Source organism: Gouania willdenowi, chromosome 2, assembly GCF_900634775.1.
Source record: "Gouania willdenowi chromosome 2, fGouWil2.1, whole genome shotgun sequence".
NCBI lineage: Eukaryota > Metazoa > Chordata > Actinopteri > Blenniiformes > Gobiesocidae > Gouania > Gouania willdenowi.
The window spans coordinates 1,625,125-1,646,799 of record NC_041045.1 but is presented as its reverse complement, the minus strand read 5'-3'; the positions used below and the strand labels follow the sequence as shown (position 1 = coordinate 1,646,799).

The 21,675-nt window shown below is 39.3% G+C and overlaps 1 protein-coding gene across 1 annotated transcript; it reads left to right on the top strand.

Annotated features, from left to right (window-relative positions):
- Nucleotides 1–2,901: 2,901 nt before the first annotated feature.
- rnd3a (Rho family GTPase 3a) lies at nt 2,902–10,549 on the top strand. The gene is made up of 5 exons (XM_028468562.1): nt 2,902–3,104; nt 3,206–3,293; nt 8,167–8,276; nt 9,525–9,659; nt 9,726–10,549. The coding sequence occupies exons 1-5, from the start codon at nt 2,997–2,999 to the stop codon at nt 9,972–9,974; spliced, it is 690 nt and encodes a 229-aa protein (XP_028324363.1). The 5' UTR covers nt 2,902–2,996; the 3' UTR covers nt 9,975–10,549.
- The last annotated feature ends 11,126 nt before the right edge of the window (nt 10,550–21,675 follow it).

The window sequence follows — 21,675 nt, the reverse complement described above, 5'->3', positions numbered from 1 at the left end:
ACCATCCATGGACACACTGACCATCCATGGACACACTGACCATCCATGGACACACTGACACATGGAGCTTTCTATGTTCAGGTGAACAGACTGTGAATGAGGTCAAACATTGCAGATCTTCTTCCTCCTAAAGGCAGAACTAACCCTTACCCAGTAACAGACGGACCCCCTCCCTCACTGCAGGGTGGATCTGTCTCCATCAGCTCCATCAGGTCCCTGGGCTCCTTCAGCCTGAGGCCCAGTACCACGTCTGTGTCCTCCTGCTCTAGCTGAGCTACAGCCTGAGGCTCTACAGACTGTGGAGAACATGAGGAATAATCAAACCCTGTGGAAAACAAGGCTTGGTTTCACCTTTTCTCCTCAGAATCAGAGTCAGAATCAGAATCAGAATCAGAATCAGAATCAGATTCAGTATCAGGGTGATCTATATCTGTTTTATGCACACATTATTAATATGTTTTATACATTCATTAATAACCTGTTCCATACATTAATAATATGTTTTATACATTAATAATATGTTCTATACATTAATAATCTGTTCCATACATTAATAATCTGTTCTATACATTAATAATCTGTTTTATATATTAATCATATGTTCCATACATTAATAATCTGTTTTATACATTAATAATGTGTTATATACAGACATTAATAATATGTTTTATACATTAATAATCTGTTTTATACATTAATAATGTGTTATATACAGACATTAATAATGTGTTATATACATTAATAATGTGTTATATACATTAATAATGTGTTATATACATTAATAATGTGTTATATACAGACATTAATAATGTGTTATATACATTAATAATCTATTATAAAAAGGCTTTAATGATATTCAGTTTGACTCTTTGTTCATGGTTAATTGGCCCTCGTCATCTTCCATAGATTTGACTTTATTTGCAAACCTTTGACTTTTATCACCATTATGTTTATTATTTTACACCTCAACTTTATTCTTGATTTGCCTAAAAATATTTTCTCCATCAAATGTGGCCCTAATCCTCTTCCATATGTATCTTATTGTGAAAGGACTGGACGTAGTTTAGTTTACATGTGTTTCATTTTTACGTGATATAAAACCCTGTTATGAGATCTGAAACTGTACACTGTAATGTTGATTATATATTGTTTGTTTCCTGTAAATATGTGTAAAATCTGTCATAAGGAAATGTTGATCCAACATTTAATTGTTTCCTTTTTAAATGTGAGTTTTGAATCTTCATCTTTTCAAACCTTGCACCACAAACACTAGCAGTGTTTTAGTGTCGTCTCTTCTTTTCATTCTGTCTGAATCATCATCACAGGTCTCAATCCTGTGAGTCACATGCACGTGTCGTCGTCATCATCAGAGGGAAGCCCCGCCCTCTCCTCCAATAACAGGTGGATAATAACGCTCTGATGTCATCATGCGGGAGTTTCTCGTGCGTGAAATGTTTGGTGAGTGACTGGGAAAGTCCCAAATAAACCAAAAGCAGCCCAGACACAGTATTACACGTGACATTTCCATTTAATAATTCATTAATGAGCTAATGATGCTGTGCCACGGACCAGAGGTCAGAGGTCACACACACACACACACACACACACACACTGATGCAAGTCAAGAGGACGGAGGATGAATCATGGCAGTGATGACCTGGATCTGGAGGGAAGTATACAGTGTGTGTGTGTGTGTGTGATTGTAGAGCAGTGGTTCCCAACCAGGGGTACGTGTACCCCTTGGGGCACTTGAACACATTGCAGGGGCTACTTGGAAACTTTGATGAATCTATTTCCAACATGCTGAGTCATTTTTAAGCCTATTCCAGACGCTGTACATGCTCATCCAACATCTTTTTCACCCGTTGACAATAAACGGCATTAACGGAATAATATTTAATATCCTACTAAACTGTTATTAACATGTTACACACATTACTAAAACTTGAGGTAAGTATATTCTCTGATTTGGTTGAGGTTGACATTTTCAAGCATGTAAACAACATGTAAATAATACAATAAAGGTTACTAAATAGGAGTGACAAAGGGGTTCTCCTGATCTAAATAGAGGGATCGGGGGGTACATGAGACAGAAAAGGTTGGAAAATACTGGTGTAGAGAACAAAGAACAGACACAGTTATTTAATTTCAGCTCCACTTCATCAACCATTGAAGCAACACTGATACCATCATCTGCATCAACTCATTACACTGCACATTAAATGTGCTCAAATGCAACAAAAAAGACCCAAATAATTGCATTTGAACACTTTTTTCTTTGATTAAAAAGTTTGTTTTTTTATTGAAAATATTTTTTTATTGAAATACGTTATTTTTTTATCATTGTTTTTTTTTTCATTATTGAATTTTTTTTTTTTTTAATTAAAATATTTTTTATTGAAATATTTTTTGGTTGAAATGTTTTATTTATTTATTTCATTAGAGAATTTTTTTTATTGAAATATTTTTTTAGAAAAATATTTTTTATTTTTGATTGAAATGGTTTTTTTTTAATTTTTTATTAATGAATAAATACACAATTTCAATCAAAGACTTTTAATTACTCAGTCATTTTGGTCCTGTTTTCTTTGCACTTTTTGTTTTGATTGAAAATATTTTCCTAATTAAATAATAAAGACACAAATCTACCTTCATAATTTACACTAATTTCATGTAATTATTATTATTATTATTATTATTATTATTATTATTATTATTATTATTATTATTATGTCTATTAGTGATTAATCGATCAGATGTTCTGTGATTATTAATCAGCTCAAAGATCGACCAACAGAGGGCGCTGAGGCGGTGGAGAGGAGGGGGAGGAGAGTGGGCGGGGCTTAAGCAGAGGTTATAAATACAGGCTGTGATTGGTTGAGCTCAGAAAGGCTGAGACATGAGGAGGAGAAGAGAGCAGACACACACATAGAGGACACGTTATACCTGCAGGAGTGTGTGTGTGTGTAACCAATGCGGCTGAGAAGGACTCAACCATGGATGCTAACAGTCAGATGGTTCAGTGTAAGATCGTAGTGGTCGGTGACAGTCAGTGTGGAAAAACTGCTCTGTTACACGTGTTCGCTAAGGACTGCTTCCCTGAGGTGAGAACCTGCAACACACACACACACACACACACACACACACACACACACACACACACACACACACACTGTAACAATGCTGTTATCCTCTATATGTCTAGAGCTATGTTCCCACTGTGTTTGAAAACTACACCGCGAGCTTTGAGATCGATACGAAGAGGATCGAACTGAGTCTGTGGGACACATCAGGTAATATACACAACTACTACACACTATGTACACAATATATACACAACTGAGTCTGTGGGACACATCAGGTAATATACACAACTACTACACACTATGTACACAATATATACACAACTGAGTCTGTGGGACACATCAGGTAATATACACAACTACTACACACTATGTACACAATATATACACAACTGAGTCTGTGGGACACATCAGGTAATATACACAACTACTACACACTATGTACACAATATATACACAACTGAGTCTGTGGGACACATCAGGTAATATACACAACTACTACACACTATGTACACAATATATACACAACTGAGTCTGTGGGACACATCAGGTAATATACACAACTACTACACACTATGTACACAATATATACACAACTGAGTCTGTGGGACACATTAGGTAATATACACAACTACTACACACTATGTACACAATATATACACAACTGAGTCTGTGGGACACATTAGGTAATATACACAACTACTACACACTATGTACACAACTGAGTCTGTGGGACACATCAGGTAATATACACAACTACTACACACATACTATATATACACAATGTATATACACACACACACACACACACTAAAAGTGTGTGTGTGTGTGTGTGTGTGTGTGCAGCTCTACAGACTCACAGGAAGTAGATCCAGTTGTTGTTGTTGTGAACACATCAGGTCGTGTTGTTTCTGAGGGAAGTTGTGTAACTATTGTGATGATTCATCTGTTGTTGGAATTGGTGAAGCAGCTGCTGCTGCCACAACGTGTACACACACACACTGATACACACACACACACACACACTGATATACACACACACACTGCTATACACACACACACTGATACACACACTGATATACACACACACTGAAATACACACGCACACTGATACACACACACACATACACACACCCCTCCATTCTCCATCAATCACTGCCCAGTGTGTGTGTGTGTGTGTGTGTGTGTGTGTGTGTGTGTGTGTGTGTGTGTGTGTGTGTGTGTGTGCATGGGGGGTGGGGGGGCGTGGCCAGCTGTTGCAGACTCACATTCTTAGTGAAACTTTCTCACATGGTGAGAGTGATGGACTCAGTAGGCTCTGCTTCAGATCCAACACACACACACACACACACCCTGTTCTCAGTGTGTGTGTGTGTGTGTGTGTGTGTGAGTGAAACCCAGCCAGGGTGAGTGTGTAGTTTTATTGTGTGTTGTTGGCCGTCTGCCTGGAGCAGATTTTCTTCATCTTTGCTTCATAAACACAAAGTGTGTGTGTGTGTGTGTGTGTCACACCCCTCCCCCTCTACACTCACACTGATGGATCCTCTTCCTTCAGTGCAGACGCCCTTTGGCCAATCCAATCGATCACTGATTGATCTCTGGGGTGTGATAGGTAGAGGATGGAGAGGGGGCGGGGCTTATGTCTTGAGGTGATCTTTGTTTCCTGCTGTGTGTGATTAAGGAGCCTTTACAATCAGCCTCAGTGCGTCTTACTTTGATGGTCACCACACAGGAAGTAGCTTTATGATGCCTTATTTACTTGCTAACTTCAGCCACCAAAGCGTGTCAGCTGACTGTTTAATGACATTTCAAAGATTTTAAACTTAAGCTCATTTTCTGATTCTGGATTAAAACGTTTATGAGTTTAAGTTGATGGAACAATTCCTGAAGTTCACACGCTGGATGTGAAACCACACGCTTTCCTCATAGTCTGAGGGACCGAGGTTTGATCTCACAGCGACTCCCAGAAATTGTGAACCTCACCTTGGAAACCTTTGATGTTTAAAGCTGGACCTCCACTGTGGGACATTAAACCCCACTAAGCCCCCCCCCCATTTTTGTGGATGGATCACATTTCTGGCTCAGCCAATCAGAGCCACATGTTTGTCATTCCTCAGACTGAAGCTTTTCTACTTCCTGTGAACAAAGACTTCCTTTGTACGCTAACCCTGGGCTCAGAGCGGCGTCCACAGCTTTACGTTCCACGGCTTTAGGACACGCCCCCCCCCCGCCACGTTTCCACCGCGTTAAATTGAGTGTGAGAGGAATGTGTGGAGTACAGGATGGGTTCACATCCTGACCTTTGACCTTCAGACACCAACTGCTTCCTCCTCCTCAGTGCCTGAAAACGTCACGTCTGGCAACATCGTCTGAGTTGCCAGATAAGTTTCTGGTTTCCTCAAGCTGTGGTTCGTGGACCACGGGTAATAGTCCTTTGTATTTTCTTTGCGTTTTTCTTTTTCCTCCTTTTTTGTCTTTTTTTTGTCTTTTTTTTTATTTTTGGCCTTTTTTCTCTTTTCTTTTAATTTTTTTCTCCTCTTTTCCTTTCTTTTTTTTTCCCTTAAAATTTCTTTTAAATAAATAAACAATAGGTCAAGGTTTGGTTTTGTTTGATCAATCTGGAAAATAACACGTTTGGTGATCTGAGGTCCAGGTCGGCCACAGCTGCAGGCCCCGTGTGGGGCCCCCGAGCCGCATGTTTCACACCCCAAACAAACGCTATATTCTCAGAGCTCAGCAGAGACTCTACAACGACGTTCCAACAAACGTTTGTCAGGAGGAGGAAATGCTGTTAGCTGTTACATCACCACAGCTGTAACCACGGCAACCACAACAGACAAGGCCCTTAATGCTGCAGCTTCTATCAACGCCTTGGCCGCCACCGCGTTTGCCTTTAGCGTGTTTCCTGCCTCAGGATGGACACACACACACACACACACACACACACACACACACACACACAGCTATGCGGTCCAGCTGCAGACCAGACGTGCAGTCTGTGGGTTTGATTGTGAAACACGTTGGAGACGTTTGAACATCTGCAGCTTCACATGATAGCCATGCTCTATGTCGGGGCTTCTCAACCTTGGGGGTTGGACCCCATTTGCCATTGCAAAACACTGGGAGGGGGTCCCCAGATGCCTTCAATATACTGAGAATTTTTTTTTCACAATTTGAGCCCATTTTAGCTTATTTTTTTATCCTTTTTCTGCAACTACACCAAACTCACCATATTTTAACTTATTTTCATCATTTTTTCTTGCCATATTTTTACTCATTTTAATGTATTTTTGCTACATTACTCCCATTTCTGACACTTCTACATCACATTTCAATGCTTTTTCTGCACATTGTTTCCACTTTAAAGACATTTCCAGCACTTTTAAATCTTTCTACCACTTTGTCACATATGTTGACCCATTATTGTCACTTTTAACCTCGTTTCACCATATTTCATGATTATTTTTGACAATTTAACCCCGTTCACCATTTGTCATGCCCATTATTTACCAGTTGAAACTAATTGTTACAATATTGACACTTTGAACCCTTTTGACCACATTTTCTGTCTGTTTTTGGACACTAATTTTATTTCTGATTAAAACAAGGATTTCCATCTTTATGATGACTATATACTATGGCCAGAATAATAATAAACTTCCTGGATAATGGTTGATATTATTCAGATCAATGAATAAATGTGGTAATGTTAATATTTCTGTTGTTGTGGGTCACTGCATGTGTCAGTTGTGCGTTGAGAATATGCGTCAGTGCAGACGTGTTGGGGCGATGGAGGAGGAAATGAGGGTGATTCTCATTCCCAGATTTAGAGATCCTGTGGGAGAACAATGACAGCAGCTAATTAGAGCTGCTGTGTGTGCGTGGGATCAACTCTGATCTGTTCCTCTGACAGGAAGGTGACCTTAAAGATGGAGGCGGGGCTTCAATGGGTGCAAACAGGAGAGCAACGGCTCCTCATTATAAAGTCTGCTGGAAACCATTAGCATCGTCTTAGAACGTCTGTGGAACATTTAAAAAGGCTTCACACAAAATTGGACAACTAAAGTACACAAAATGACAGAAAAACAAAGAAAGTGACGACAAAAATACACGAAATGACTCGAACAACAAAGAATAACAACAAACGCATACAAAATAAAAGATATATACACATTATGAGAACAGAAATGCACAAAACTATCAAAGAAATTAGAAAACGTACACGCAAAATGACAAATAAAATAGACTTCAAGACTCCAAAAATCACAAAACACACATAATGAGAGAAATCATACTTTTTACATTTTTATGGCCCTTGCCGTGATAAAAGTTGCTTTAGTGTGTATGTCCGAGGGACAGCACATGTGAGTGAGCAGTTGAGTTTGTGTTGTAGCGTCTGCTGCTGGTGGAGATTCTAACAAATTATGTTTTAATGCAGAAAAGCTTGTTCCCTGTCCTCCATTTTTATTCTTATTCTGTGGTTAAAATTTGATATAAAATACATTTTTTAAAGAAGAAAAAAACAAACGTCTGCTAATAAACTCTGCACTAAATCTGAGATTTGTCGTACACGTTTGAGGCCCCCCCCCCAATCCAGACTGTTTATATTAAAGGCACTGAGCTGTGTGTGCACGTGAGCGTGCATGTGCACCACCTCTGGTTTTCCTCTGCAGCAGCATTAGGAAAAGACCTCCCAGGAGAGCATCAGTCAGTGAACACAACATTCCACACATTCCTCTGTGTGTGTGTGTGTGTGCGTGTGTGTCATGTGACCTTGACTCCCCCTAATATAACAACACCCCCCGCCTCTCATGATTTGATTTAAAAAGTCTTTCAGTAACAGTGAACGTGTCGAGGTCAGCAGTTTGTAGTGTTTGTTTTGTCCTGCCTCGTTGCCACGGTAACGGCTCAGCCACAAACATGATGTGTGTCTGTGTTCTAGGAGCGTCCACGCTTTTAGTGTGTGTGTGTAGCTGTGTAACATGTGTGTCTCTCCTAAGTCTCCGTACTATAACATCGTGTGTGTATATATGTGTGTGTGTGTGTGTATAGTTGTGTAACGTGTGTGTCTCTTCATATCCAGGGTCTCCGTACTATGACAACGTGCGTCCCCTCTCATATCCAGACTCTGACGCCGTGCTCATCTGTTTTGACATCAGTCGTCCTGAGACTCTGGACAGTGTTCTAAAGAAGGTAAACAACCATCAGAAGCTAGTGCTAATGCTAATAGCATGCTAACGTGTGACTGAGGTTAGGTTAGAACCCTGAGGATAAAGGAAGTGACATGGTGCTGTAGTCTGACTGATGGTCAGTCAGGAGGAGGAAGGTTGTGGGCGTGGCCAACATCAGTATTAAACCAAACCATACATGTTATCACAGTGTGGACCTCACACGTTGCTCCAGGGTCAACACACACACACACACACACACACACACACTATGATTAATAGAAGTATAAACAAAGCTGCAACACTCAGTCCTGGTTCATTTAAAGGCTCCTGTGATCAAACCAGGATTAAAGTGTGTGTGAAGGTTGGCTTTGGTTTCACCTCAAAGGAAACGTTAGCATCACAGGACGTTAGCTTCACAACCAGAACAGCATGTTTTTAGGAGCTGGAGGTTATTGTGTAGGTAATCATGAATTTAAATCACTCAACATTTAAAGGAAAACTCAAATCTATTGAATTAAAATAACTTTAATCATAAAAGACAAAAGAACAGCATGAAGCCCCCCCCCCTTCCCCCCACTGAACAGTTCTGTTATTACCCAGAGTTCATAGCACCATGGTTACAGGAGGTGGATGTTTTACCCTCTGTGCTAACACTGAGTCTCTGTGCGACATGCTAACACTGTGCTACATACTAACACTGAGTCTCTGTGCGACATGCTAACACTGTGCTACATGCTAACACTGAGTCTCTGTGCTACATGCTAACACTGAGTCTCTGTGCTACATGCTAACACTGTGCTACATGCTAACACTGAGTCTCTGTGCTACATGCAAACACTGAGTCGCTGGGCTACATGCTAACACTGAGTCTCTGTGTTACATGCTATCTCTGAGTATCTGTGCTACATGCTAACACTGAGTCTCTGTGTTACATGCTATCTCTGAGTATCTGTGCTACATGCTAACACTGAGTATCTGTGCTACATGCTAACACTGAGTATCTGTGTTACATGCTAACACCGAGTCTCTGTACAACATGTTAAAACCGAGTCTCCGTGCTACATGCTAACACTGAGTATCTGTGTTACATGCTAACTCTGAGTCTCTGTGCTACATGCTAACTCTGAGTCTCTGTGCTACATGCTAACACTGAGTATCTGTGCTACATGCTAACACTGAGTATCTGTGCTACATGCTAACACCGAGTATCTGTGCTACACGCTAACACTGTGCTACATGCTAACTCTGTGCTATCCGTGTTGCTTTGCAGTGGAAAGGAGAGATCCAGGAGTTCTGTCCCAACACTAAGATGCTACTGGTTGGCTGTAAGTCAGACCTACGCACAGACCTGAGTACGCTGGTGGAGCTGTCCAATCACAGACAGACGCCCGTGTCATATGACCAGGTGAGTCTCTGATCTGTCCTGTGTACCAGAGCCCCCACTGACCTGTGTCCCGTGTCCTGTCCTCAGGGCTCCAACATGGCCAAGCAGATCTCTGCGCCCTACATTGAGTGCTCCGCCCATCAGTCTGAGAACAGTGTGCGGGACATATTCCACGTGGCTACGCTAGCGTGCATCAACAAGAGCAACAAGCACGTGAAGCGCAGTAAGACCCAGCGCGCCAACAAGAGGATCTCACACATGCCCAGTAGGCCTGACCTGGCCGCTGTGGCCTCGGACCTCCGTAAGGACAAGGCCAAGAGCTGCTCGGTCATGTGACCGCTGGATCGAAGGGGGGCGGAGCTTCATGATGGCGTGAGGGAGACCCAGTGGGTTTTCTTTTTGCTCCACATTGTGTCTGTGTTACTGGAATCCTCTGCACCAATGAGAACTCGGCACAGCAGGACACGCCCCTCGGACCAGGAAGCTGTCCGTCATTGGAGGAAGTGAGAGGAAGGGAGCCTCTTCCTCTTCCTCCTGGGAGCGGACGTGGCGGAGGCGTTTCCACGGCGACAGGACGTGGTGTGATGTCATTGGCTGTTTGAGCCCAGCTGTGATTGGAGGAAGGAAACACACTGTAACGTCAAGTCATTGTCTTTGTTTTCACTTAGCTCAGACCTGAGGAGGCGGAGCTAAATGATGTGTGTGTGTGTGTGTGCGTGTGTGTTTCACTAAAACAGGCATTGATGCACTTTTTTGTAAATCTGCTTCCTGATTGATTTCCATCCATCGTCTGATTCGTCGTCGTCTTACCTTTGATCTCGTTTCTATGAATGTTGTCTTTCTTAATGTTCTGCCTCAATATTTATTGAATTATATATTTTCCCTTTAGAATAAATGCAAAAGAATGAAAAGCTTGTTTACGTGTCAGATTAAACCAGTGTTTTTCAACCTTGGGTCGCCTGGATTGTCTAGTAATTACTGATTAAAAATATATATCTATATCATTGCTCATTTTATCACCTCTAGCTCAGACATGGGCAACAGGAGGCTCGGGGGCCACATGCAGCCCACAGTCTAATTTTGTATGGCCCCTCAAAGTAAACACAAAAAAATAACAGAAATTTACCAAATGACTCAAAAAACACAAAATGACGTGTGACGTCATTAACCTTATTGTGAAATTATTTTTCAAATCAAAACATGACACAATCTTAAACAACTCAAATATGACAGCTGTAAGGTTTATCTCTGTTCTAATGTGTTTTTTCTCTGTAATGGTTCAGTTGGCTTTGACCTCACAGACATAAAGGAATCGTGTGTGTGTGTGTGTGTGTAAGAAAAGCCCCGCCCACATTTCAACTACAGGCACCAGGGGTGACCTCAGCTGTAACGCCATCGATTGAGCACCACGCTAAGCAGGCTCAGGCAGTGCATGCTGGGTAATCATCCGGATCAGGTGGCAAGTCTTTATTTCAGAGTAGGTTTGGATAAAATCAGTCGTTCGACATATTAACACTACATAATATAGACATTTTAACACTGAGGTGCAGGTGAAGCTGGTGTCAAATTACCAGTGTAGCTGGGGGCGTGTCCTTCAGAATCATCATTCACCATTACCATCAGCTGTGCACACACACACACACACACACCTTTATAAATGACCTAAAGCTTCAGCTCAGGTCAGTGTTTGATCATCATCATCATCAAACCATACGACGCCTCAAACAAACCAGCTTTATGGTCAAAAATAAAGTTTATCAGAGTTTCTCGTTAATACACTGATATTTGAGCCATGAAAACATTCATGAGACATCTAAAACATGCAGGACAGGAGTCCTCCAGGACCGTAATCCTTTAATGGCCTATTTTAAATAATGAATACAGGATTGTGACAGAATGTGAAATAGTCACGAGGAGCTTTATTATAATAAATCTGACACAAGCATTGCTTTGATTTTAAAGGAATTCAAACCTTCACGTTCATAATTTTAAAGACATTTTTAAGTGACTTTTAAACTCTTCCTCTGGTTGTAGTTTTTTGGGAGATTTGAGCGTCATCAGGGTGTGGTTTATCTATCTATGTAGAGTTAATAAACAGCTTATTTAATGCTGACATCATGCCAACATGCTGCAGGAGTTGTGGGTTTGATTCCCTGAGGCTCTGCATGTGGACACAGGATCATCCACTGATGATTCTCCCACACACATTCCTTCAAGAAACTAATAATATTTTCTGAACAATTTGAGCCCATTTTTGTTTATTTTGACCCTTTTTCTGCAACTACACCAAACTCACTGTATTTTAACTTATTTTCATCACTTTTTTTAACCATATTTTTGCTCCTTTTAATGCATTGTTGCCACATTACTCCCATTTCTGACATTTCTACATCACATTTCAATGTCTTTTCTGCCCATTTTCATCACTTATAAACCCTTTCCACCACTTTTACACCTAATGTCACATATGTTGACCCATTATTGTCACTTTTAACCTTTTTTCACCATATTTCATGCTTATGTTTTTGCCAATTTAACCACATTCACCATTTGTTATGTCCATTATTTGCTAGTTTAAAGTAATTGTTCCTAATTTTTTTGTTTCAATATTGACACTTTGAATCCTTAACATTTTTTTCTATATTTTTGGTCACTTTAAACCTTTTTTTTTTTAAATCTCTGATTAAAACAACGATTTATATCTTTAATATGATTATAAACTATAGAGAAAATAAAAGTAAAGTTCCAGAGATGAGTGACAGCGCGTCACTTTCCTTTGTTCACTTCCATTAATCCCACAGGTGTCACTGGGAGTAATGGCGTTAATCTGGGAACTTTAGCATCGTATTCTCTCTCTGTGTTTGTGTTGTTTTGAGTTGTTTTGTTTTGTTTTGTTTTGTTTTGAGTTGGTGTTTGTTGTTTTGTGTTGTTTTGTGTTGGTTTGAGTTGTTTGAGTTGGTGTTTGTGTTGTTTTGTGTTGGTGTTTTTGTTGGTGTTTGTGTTGTTTTGTGTTGTTTGTGTTGTTTTGTGTTGTTTGTGTTGGTGTTTGTGTTGGTGTTTGTGTTGTTTGTGTTGGTTTGAGTTGGTGTTTGTGTTGTTTTGTGTTGTGTTGTTTGTGTTGGTGTTTGTGTTGTTTGTGTTGGTGTTGTTTGTGTTGGTGTTTGTGTTGGTGTTTGTGTTGTTTGAGTTGGTGTTTGTGTTGTTTTGTGTTGTTTTGTTTTGTTTTGTTTGTGTTGGTTTGAATTGGTGTTTGTGTTGTTTTGTGTTGTTTTCTTTTGGTTTGTGTTGTTTTATTTTGTTTGTGTTGTGTGAGTTGGTGTTTTGTGTTGTTTGTGTTGGTGTTTTGTGTTGTTTGTGTTGGTGTTTTGTGTAGTTTGTGTTGGTGTTTTGTGTAGTTTTGTGTTATTTGTGTTGTTTTGTGTTGGTTTGAGTTGGTGTTTGTGTTGTTTTGTTTGTGTTGTTTGTGTTGGTGTTTTGTGTTGTTTGTGTTGGTGTTTTGTGTCGTTTGTGTTGGTGTTTTGTGTAGTTTTGTGTTATTTGTGTTGTTTTGTGTTGGTTTGAGTTGGTGTTTGTGTTGTTTTGTTTGTGTTGTTTGTGTTGGTGTTTTGTGTTGTTTGTGTTGGTGTTTTGTGTAGTTTGTGTTGGTGTTTTGTGTTGTTTGTGTTGGTGTTTTGTGTAGTTTGTGTTGGTGTTTTGTGTAGTTTTGTGTTATTTGTGTTGTTTTGTGTTGGTTTGAGTTGGTGTTTGTGTTGTTTTGTTTGTGTTGTTTTGTGTAGGTGTTTTGTGTTGTTTGTGTTGTTTGTGTTGGTGCTTTGTGTAGTTTGTGTTGGTGTTTTGTGTAGTTTTGTGTTGAGCATCAGTGGAGGCGTCACTTTGATGAATCGTTTTAATAAGAAGCTCGTTCTGCTGAGAAACAGAAACAGGATAAATGTGTTCATCACTTCAGGCTCAGAGGGGGCGGGGCCATCACTTCAGATTCTTCTTTATCTTGATTAGCAGAATAAAGCTGCACATTGCTTCTATCTCCCTCCCACCTCACCCACTGACGCAGACTGGGAGTGAGTGGATGAATGGGTCTGAACCGGTGCACCATTGTTTCTCCTCCAGTTCATCAGTCACACACAGCTGTGGGATGGAGTGAGACTGGAGAGGAAACAATGGGACAGATTTTCTTTATTCTAACGGAGAACAGAGAGAAGAAGAAGCTTTAACACATGCGTGACACAGGCTTAATATAAGCCGTGGTTCCCAAACAGGGGTACGTGTACCCCTAGGGGTACTTGAACACCTCTCAGGAGGTACACAGAAACATTTGTCCGTTTATTTTTTAACATTATAGATTCATTTTTACATGCACACACAATAATAATTTGTGGTACACCTCTTTAAAATACACCAAAAGGTGAAGATTGAATTCTAAAACGAGCAAAACATCAGAAATAAATGAATAAAAAGGCCTAAATTCAAGGTTAATGTCGGACGAGACGCAGGAAATGAATTTATGTCTCAAATGTGAGAAAAATGAGCTCAAGCTTCAAAATATGTGGGCTATGAATCAGTGACCATGTCCACCATATGTTCCATGGTCACCGTGGCAACCACAGACCACTGACCTGCTGCTCTACCCTCACCATCTGCTCTGGGCTTCAGCCTCGTTGGTGGACGACCACATGTCCTGGTTCACAGAAACCACACGGAGGGAGAAACTCCTCGTGATCAGTGATCTACGTACATCGACTGTAGGTCATTGGTTCCTATGAATCTCTCCAACAGCTGAGTTAGTAGTTTGTGATGGTATTTTAAGCTGATTTGTAGCGTTCATGGGAATCTGTGATTGACTTCAAACGAGCTTTTAACAACTCTTTCCTCTCAGCGTGTCCTGTGGGATGTGACCTGATGACCTTTAGCTCTCACAGGAACACTGTCGACGTGGAGTCAGTCCAGGAACACAGAACAGAACACGGTAAATCCTGATCCTAATCCTGATCACAGCCGTTCAAAATGAACTGTTTGTGTTTGTTTGTTGGGATTTAAAGAGTTTATTGCAGGGGTTCTCAACCTTGGGGTCATTGGGTCCATTTTTGCTTATTTTTACCCTTTTTTCTGCAACTGCACCAAACTCACCATATTCTAACCTATTTTCATCACTTTCTCTTGACATATTTTTGCTCCTTTTAATGCATTTTTGCTACATTTCTCCCATTTCTGACACTTCTACGTCACATTTCAATGTCTTTTCTGCGCATTTTTTCCACTTTCAAGACATGTTCATCACTTATAAACCATTTCCACCACTTTTCCACCTAATGTCACACGTTGACCCATTATTGTCACTTTTTTCACCATATTGCATACTTATTTTTTTGCTAATTTAACCAGATTCGCCTTTTGTCATGCCCATTACTTACCAGTTTAAACTATTTGTTTCAATATTGACACTTTTTAGGCCGGGCCTCCGGACTTTGTTCCTTCTTCTTGTTGTTGTGTTCACTAGTTAAAATCACTACTCCTCTGTTATTCGTGAACGGATCGGGCTATAATCTATGGATGTGTACGCATCGACACTCGGAGACTGAATTTTGATTTGGGGCCCCAAAAGAAAAAAAGCAAAAGTCGATTTCTCATTTATTTGTGAGTCAAATATTATGACGGTTGGTGGTACCGAATCATTGGCACATACCAATGTATAAATGGGGCTTATTACCCCGTACGTGTCACGGGGGCGCCAGGGGTCCCATTTTTCAAATGAGTACACCTCCGTTAGTTCTGTGAGATAGAATGCAGTTTGGTATGAATACTCTATGAAAGAATATGATGATTTTTTTTTAAATGAGTCCCACCCCCCATTTCCGGTACTTTCCAAATTTATGGGAACGTAGTTGTGTGATGTATCGTTTCAAAGGTATTTCAATGTAGATTACGATTATTTCCATTAAAGTTGTTTTCTCATTTATTTGTGAGTCAAAAATTGCGGCAGATAGTGGTACCGAATTTATTGACACATACCAATATATGAATGGGGCCCATTACTCCGTATGTGCCACGGGGCCCCCGGGACCCGGGCCCAGCCATAGTTCATCCATATTTTTTCTCTCCGTTTTTGTTCACTCTATTTTGAAACTTTGAACCAATTTCTGTGGTTTTTAAAATCCCATTTTGCCACATTTTCCACCAATTTTGGTCACTTTGAACCCATTTTATTTGTGCTCAAAACAAGGATTTCCATCTTTAAGATGACTATAATAATAACAAACGTTCCTGGATAACAGTGGATATTATTCAGATGAATAAATAAATGTGTTTATCACAGATTCATACAACATGGAGCCTATAAACTATAAAGCTCTACTCTTTGCTGCTGCTGTTTTTTTTAACCGTTCCTGTAAACGTGCATTTGTCGATTCTTCGTCCAACGTCTGAGACCATGGTGAGATGAGAGATTAGAGTCTTTGTGTAGTGGTGTTATCAGCAGCCTGCAGCTCCTCACAGATCAGCCATCACAGCAGCAGCACTATTATTAGAAAGCTGTGAGACTTCCTCAGAGGCCACCGCAGCCCTAGAGGACTCAGAGCACTGCAGGTGAAAAAGAAGGAGAAGAAGAAGAAGAATATTGTGACGTTTGAAGGTCAAACATGAGCAGGAGAAACAAAGCAGGAATCATGACGAGCTGCTCCCTACACAGGAATCCTCCACAGCTGCCAGATTTCCTCCCTCCGCCAAAAACTATTAGTCTGAATGAGTCAGAGCTGAATGAAGACGGGACTGCAGGCCTCCAGGACGCTATCCAGGAATCTTCTGCCAGTTCATATTTCTCTGCTTCTAAAACATCAGATATTTGAGCCTGACTTAGTCTTATTATTATTACATAGTTTAAATCAGGGAGTTTTCTGCAAAGGTTGCAGAAAACAAAAATATTTACATTCTTCTTTGATGTTTTTCATCTTTTATTTGGATTATTAAGGCGTTGTTTCCACTCATTAAACTGTCCGTTCCTTCTTCTATTGACGTGTAGTTTCATGTCCTCTGAACAACAACATTATGGTGTTTTCTCATCTAATCATTTCACATTATTGTGAGGATAAAGTAGACATTATTATTATTATTATTATTATTATTATTATTATTATTATTATTATTATTATTATTATTATTATTATTATTATTATTATTATTATTATGCTGGGATAATGTTAATGCTAGATTAGTGTTAATGTTAGGCTAATGCTAATTCTAGGTTAATGCCATTGCTAAGCTAATGCTAATGCATGGGTAGTGGTAACCACTGTTAAGGTTAGGCTAATGCTATTGTTAAGATAATGCTAATGTTGGTTTAGTGCTAATGCTATATTAATGCTAGGCTAATGTTAATGCTATACAAGTGCTAGGCTAATGTTAATGTTAGCTAATGCTAATATTAGGATAATGCTAACACTAATGCTAGCAAATGCAGCACCAGCCTCATCACTTAAATTTTCTTCAGTAAATGCTAATAATTCTAGCGTGTTACTGTATATTATTGATAACAGTGCACATCTGAAAAGTATGGATAGTTTACGTGGGAGCTTTATTTCTTCTTCAATTCAGAATAAAAGTTAAATCCTCTTTAAAATGACCTTATAAACACATATTTCCTAATGCACATTTACTTCTGAATAAAACATATGCACACACACACACACACATGCGGATGGCACCCCGGGCTGCCGCGACTCCTCCACCCGGGACTGGCTGCCCTCGGCTGACACTGTCCACCCTCTGCCCCGCTGCCCACAGAGTGATTGGCTCTGGTGCAACCACAAGCTGCCTCTAACCAGGCCAACTGAGCCACGTGACAAAGGCTCAATCCACAGTGATGATGTCATCAGTTCTAAAATGTGGACAATTTTATGAAATAATTTTTTAACGGTATCATTGCAATCCAAACAAATCCAACGTTGCGCACCTTTGAACCAAGAGCAGCCATGTTGAAAGTCTCAGCTTTGTCTGAGCCTGATTCACAGAGATATTTGAGGAACACACACACACACACACACACACACAAAGACAGAGATTCCTTGCTTTATAGATAGATGTCGTCGTCGTCGTCGTCGTCGTCATCATCTGTTGGTTGTATTTCTGTACTTTTATCTGCAGCAGCAGGAAAATGTCACATTCAGAGACGTCCTTGAAGAGTTCCTCCTCTTCCTCATCATCACATGACATCATGTGACTCCTTTAGAGAGTCAGACATCTTCGTCTCGACGCTCAGATCTCAGTCAAAGTGCGAGATAAACTCAGGACGTGGCTCTGTGCTGGTTGCCATGTCAACAAGGTTGCCAGATTGGAGACGTGCATTCTGTGTGCACTTTGTAGAGGTGAAAGTAACTGATTACTAGTGCTCGCGTTACTGTGGTTGAGTTGCTTTTATGGGTGCTTGTATTGTTGTGAGTGTATGGCTAAATCAGTAATTATACTTGTACGTTTTAAAAGAAGTAAAGTCATTTGTTACATTTCTACACCCAACTATAGGGTGCCGATTGTAAAGTTGCGCATACCACGTCTATGTGACATTTTTTGTTACTTTTGACCAGATTTACAGCATTATTCGTGAAATTTGTGATATTTACTTTTCTTGTAAAAATATAATGTCAATGTTACATCTAAATGTTAAATATTAAAGGTATATCTAAATGCTGAATCTAAATGTTCGCGTCAATATGCTTTTATTTTGCTACTTCCGGTGAATTTGCATTGTGGCTAAATATTTAGTTTCACCCGTGACATTTAGTTTTAACATTTACATTTAGATTTAACATTTACATTTAGATTTAACATTGACAATATATCTTTAGAGGAGAAAAAAAATCACAAATTTCACAAATGTTGTAACTCTGGTCAAAAGTAACATTAAAGAATTCACATTACGTTTACCGTTGCTAAAATTTGCTGTTTATTTTAGCATGCGCAACTTTACACACATTATTAGTGACATTAATTAAGCTTAAAGTCGGCATTATGCCACAAAGGAAGGTTGCTATAGTAACAGGATATAGTGGATATGTGTGTGTGTCCCACTGAGAGTCAGAGGATGTAAAGCGTTACCTGCAGCTTGAATTAAAGGATGATTTATGGCTCGTGAACTAAAGACAATCCCTGATTAACTGCAGCTTCTGTTTTTACTCCGAGGATTATTTAATATTAATAAGAACGTAATCATCACTTTTATTGGTATTAAACGGAAACATCTGCCAAGGACACGTCTGTCATTCAGAGCACGAGAAAGAAAGAAATCCCTCTGCAGTGTGATAGCCACGCCTCACGCTCTACTCTGTTACCACGGCAACAACTAGCGATGCTACCACAAGTCAGTCATCAGGTAAAATACTCGCCATTTAAGCCATAACACCAGCTGGGATAGAAACAGCAGTTTTTACATTTATTAGTGTTACAATAAGGGTGTAAGAAAAAGCAGATTTGTCAATATTTATTCAGTATATATATATAATTTATATATTTCACCATGCTTTTCTGGTCATTTTCAAATTTATGGGAACATAGTCATGTGATATATCGTTTCAAAGGTAATTTTTCAGCAATTACCATTAAAGTAGAGCTCTCATTTATTTACAAGTCAAATATTGCGACAGTTGGTGGAAAAACCATTTAATGTCACTAACATTAGCATAGCACATCAACTCCCGGTCACTAGGTGTCAGTGAACGCACCATCAGACCTTGTGAAACTACCTCGTTCCTCAATGACTTTTAGCTTTATTTTAATAAAACATACTGGACACTTTGATCAATGGATGTGCTTAGTTTTTATATCAGAATTTAAAACAGAATCAGAATATGTTGGAGAAGCAAAAGGTAAACTTTTTTGAAAAAAATGTAACTTGACAGTTTGATGAACATACCACTTGTTTTTGAATTATAGTCAGTTACCATTTACTTATTGTCGCACAATTCAATTTATGATATTTGTAATCTAGCCACAGTTGTAACAAATCAACAATTAACATTGCAACTGGTTTAAATTACATTATGAATATGGGTCATTGTGACTAGGTGTCAAATATCTACAATTCATAGTATAACTCCTGAGAATAGAATTATAGATATCATTGATTAGAATTGCAACTAGTTAGAATCTCATTGTGGATGTGTTACAAGTGATGCTACTGATTAAATGTTAAAACATCTTACCATATAGTGGTTGCCGTGGTAACAGAGTACAGTGATAGGCGTGGTTATAAAGACAGTCATCAGGTTGTCATTTAACATCTCAGACCTGAGAGAATAAGAGTTCAACACAGGACTAAAGCTTTGATGGAAGCTTCAGGACCACACCCACAGATGATGATGATGATGATGATGATGATGATGATGATGATGACGACTCATTGATTGGAGATGAACACTTGAAATCAATGCTTCCTGCTGTTCTTCAGCCTCTAACCACATCCTGCATGGATTCATTTCATCTCCTCCTGCACGCCATGATCCACGTGTGTGAGAGTATTCACAGTAATCTGATTACATTCATCCTAAAATGAAGCTGACATTTATTTTATCTTCTTAGCACAAAGAAAACACACGGAGAGGTTGGGAAGGACAAGCTCCGGGAATGTTAGAGCGGAACACGTTAACATTTGTGCTTTTTTAACCTTTTTAAATCAAATTTACACTGTGTGTGTGTGCGTGTGTGTGTGTGTGTGTGTGTGTGTGTGTGTGTGTGTGTGTGTGTGTGTGTGTGTGTGTGTGTGTGTGTGTGTGTGTGTGTGTGCGTGTGTGTGTGAGGAAGAGGAGGATGAGGATAGTTTTTTATAGCCAACATATTTTCAACGTTTAGCTTGTTTTTATTTCATTTGAGACAGATATTCATGCAAAACAGCATGTTTTGTATCATTGTTGAAAATACATCTAAAAGTTAAATCTAAATGTTAAATCAGTCACCAACTGTAAAGCTAAATGTTTAGAAATTAGACAAAGCAGGCAGATCAGTGCCTGTCGATCACAATTTTGTTTTATATGAATTTGTGTCAAATGAAAGAAAAATGAGCTAAATGTTCAAAATAGTGAATGAGTTTTTATATTCATCAGCCAATAGTGGAGACATTCTGAGTAAGGGGCGGAGCTTAGAGGGCTAGTGTTGATGATTGACAGGCTGCTGAGGTTAATTAACCTCAATTAACTTTATGCTCTGTATCCATAGATACTCAGAGAATGATGCTGTGTCCCACATCTGTCACATCTGTGATGTTTTCGTTTTCCTCCTTTTTCCATCATCTCCCTTCGTGTGCCAGTTCACACGTGCACTGTCCGGCGTGCACGTGCATTTGTGCTTCTCTTCCTTCAATATCTGTTTAGCCTAATGCTACGTTAGCATTTTTATCTTTAAATGTTTCCTTTCTAAACACAATTCATTTGATAAATTGGATTTAATTAAAGTATATTTCATTGATTTATTAATAATATATTGTATGTAAAATATTTCTATAAATATTTGTATCATTATTTTAACTGGTCTTAATAAACTTCATACATTTATGTTAAGGTTATTCATAGAACTAACTGATTTAATTTGTAATTTTTGATACTTTTCCTTCTTTTGTCCTTAATATTTTATTTTTTTTAGTTTGTTTTAAGATCTTTATCCACTTCTTTACCCTCATTGTGTATATTTACATTATTTTCAAGGTTTCTTTTCAATATTTAATGTTTCATTTTTCATTTTAAGGCCCAAACAATGTGGGTTTGAGCAGGAAACAGGATTTATTCCTTCTGTGCATCCTTTTCTATTCTCATCATGTATGTCCATCATGTCCAAAGCGCTGAGCGCAGCATCTTCCTCTAATTATCTACTGCTCATCATGCAGTCATAGAGCTGATGATAGCCTCTCATCCCTGGGGGAGAAACTCACTGCTCCTCATCAGCCACTAACAAATCTCTCTGTTTGCTAATAATGTCACATCTGCTGCTAATGGACGGATTAGGAAACGCCCAGAGTTTCCCCCTCAGGGTTCATCAAAAATGTAGAGGCTGAAAAACGACTGTG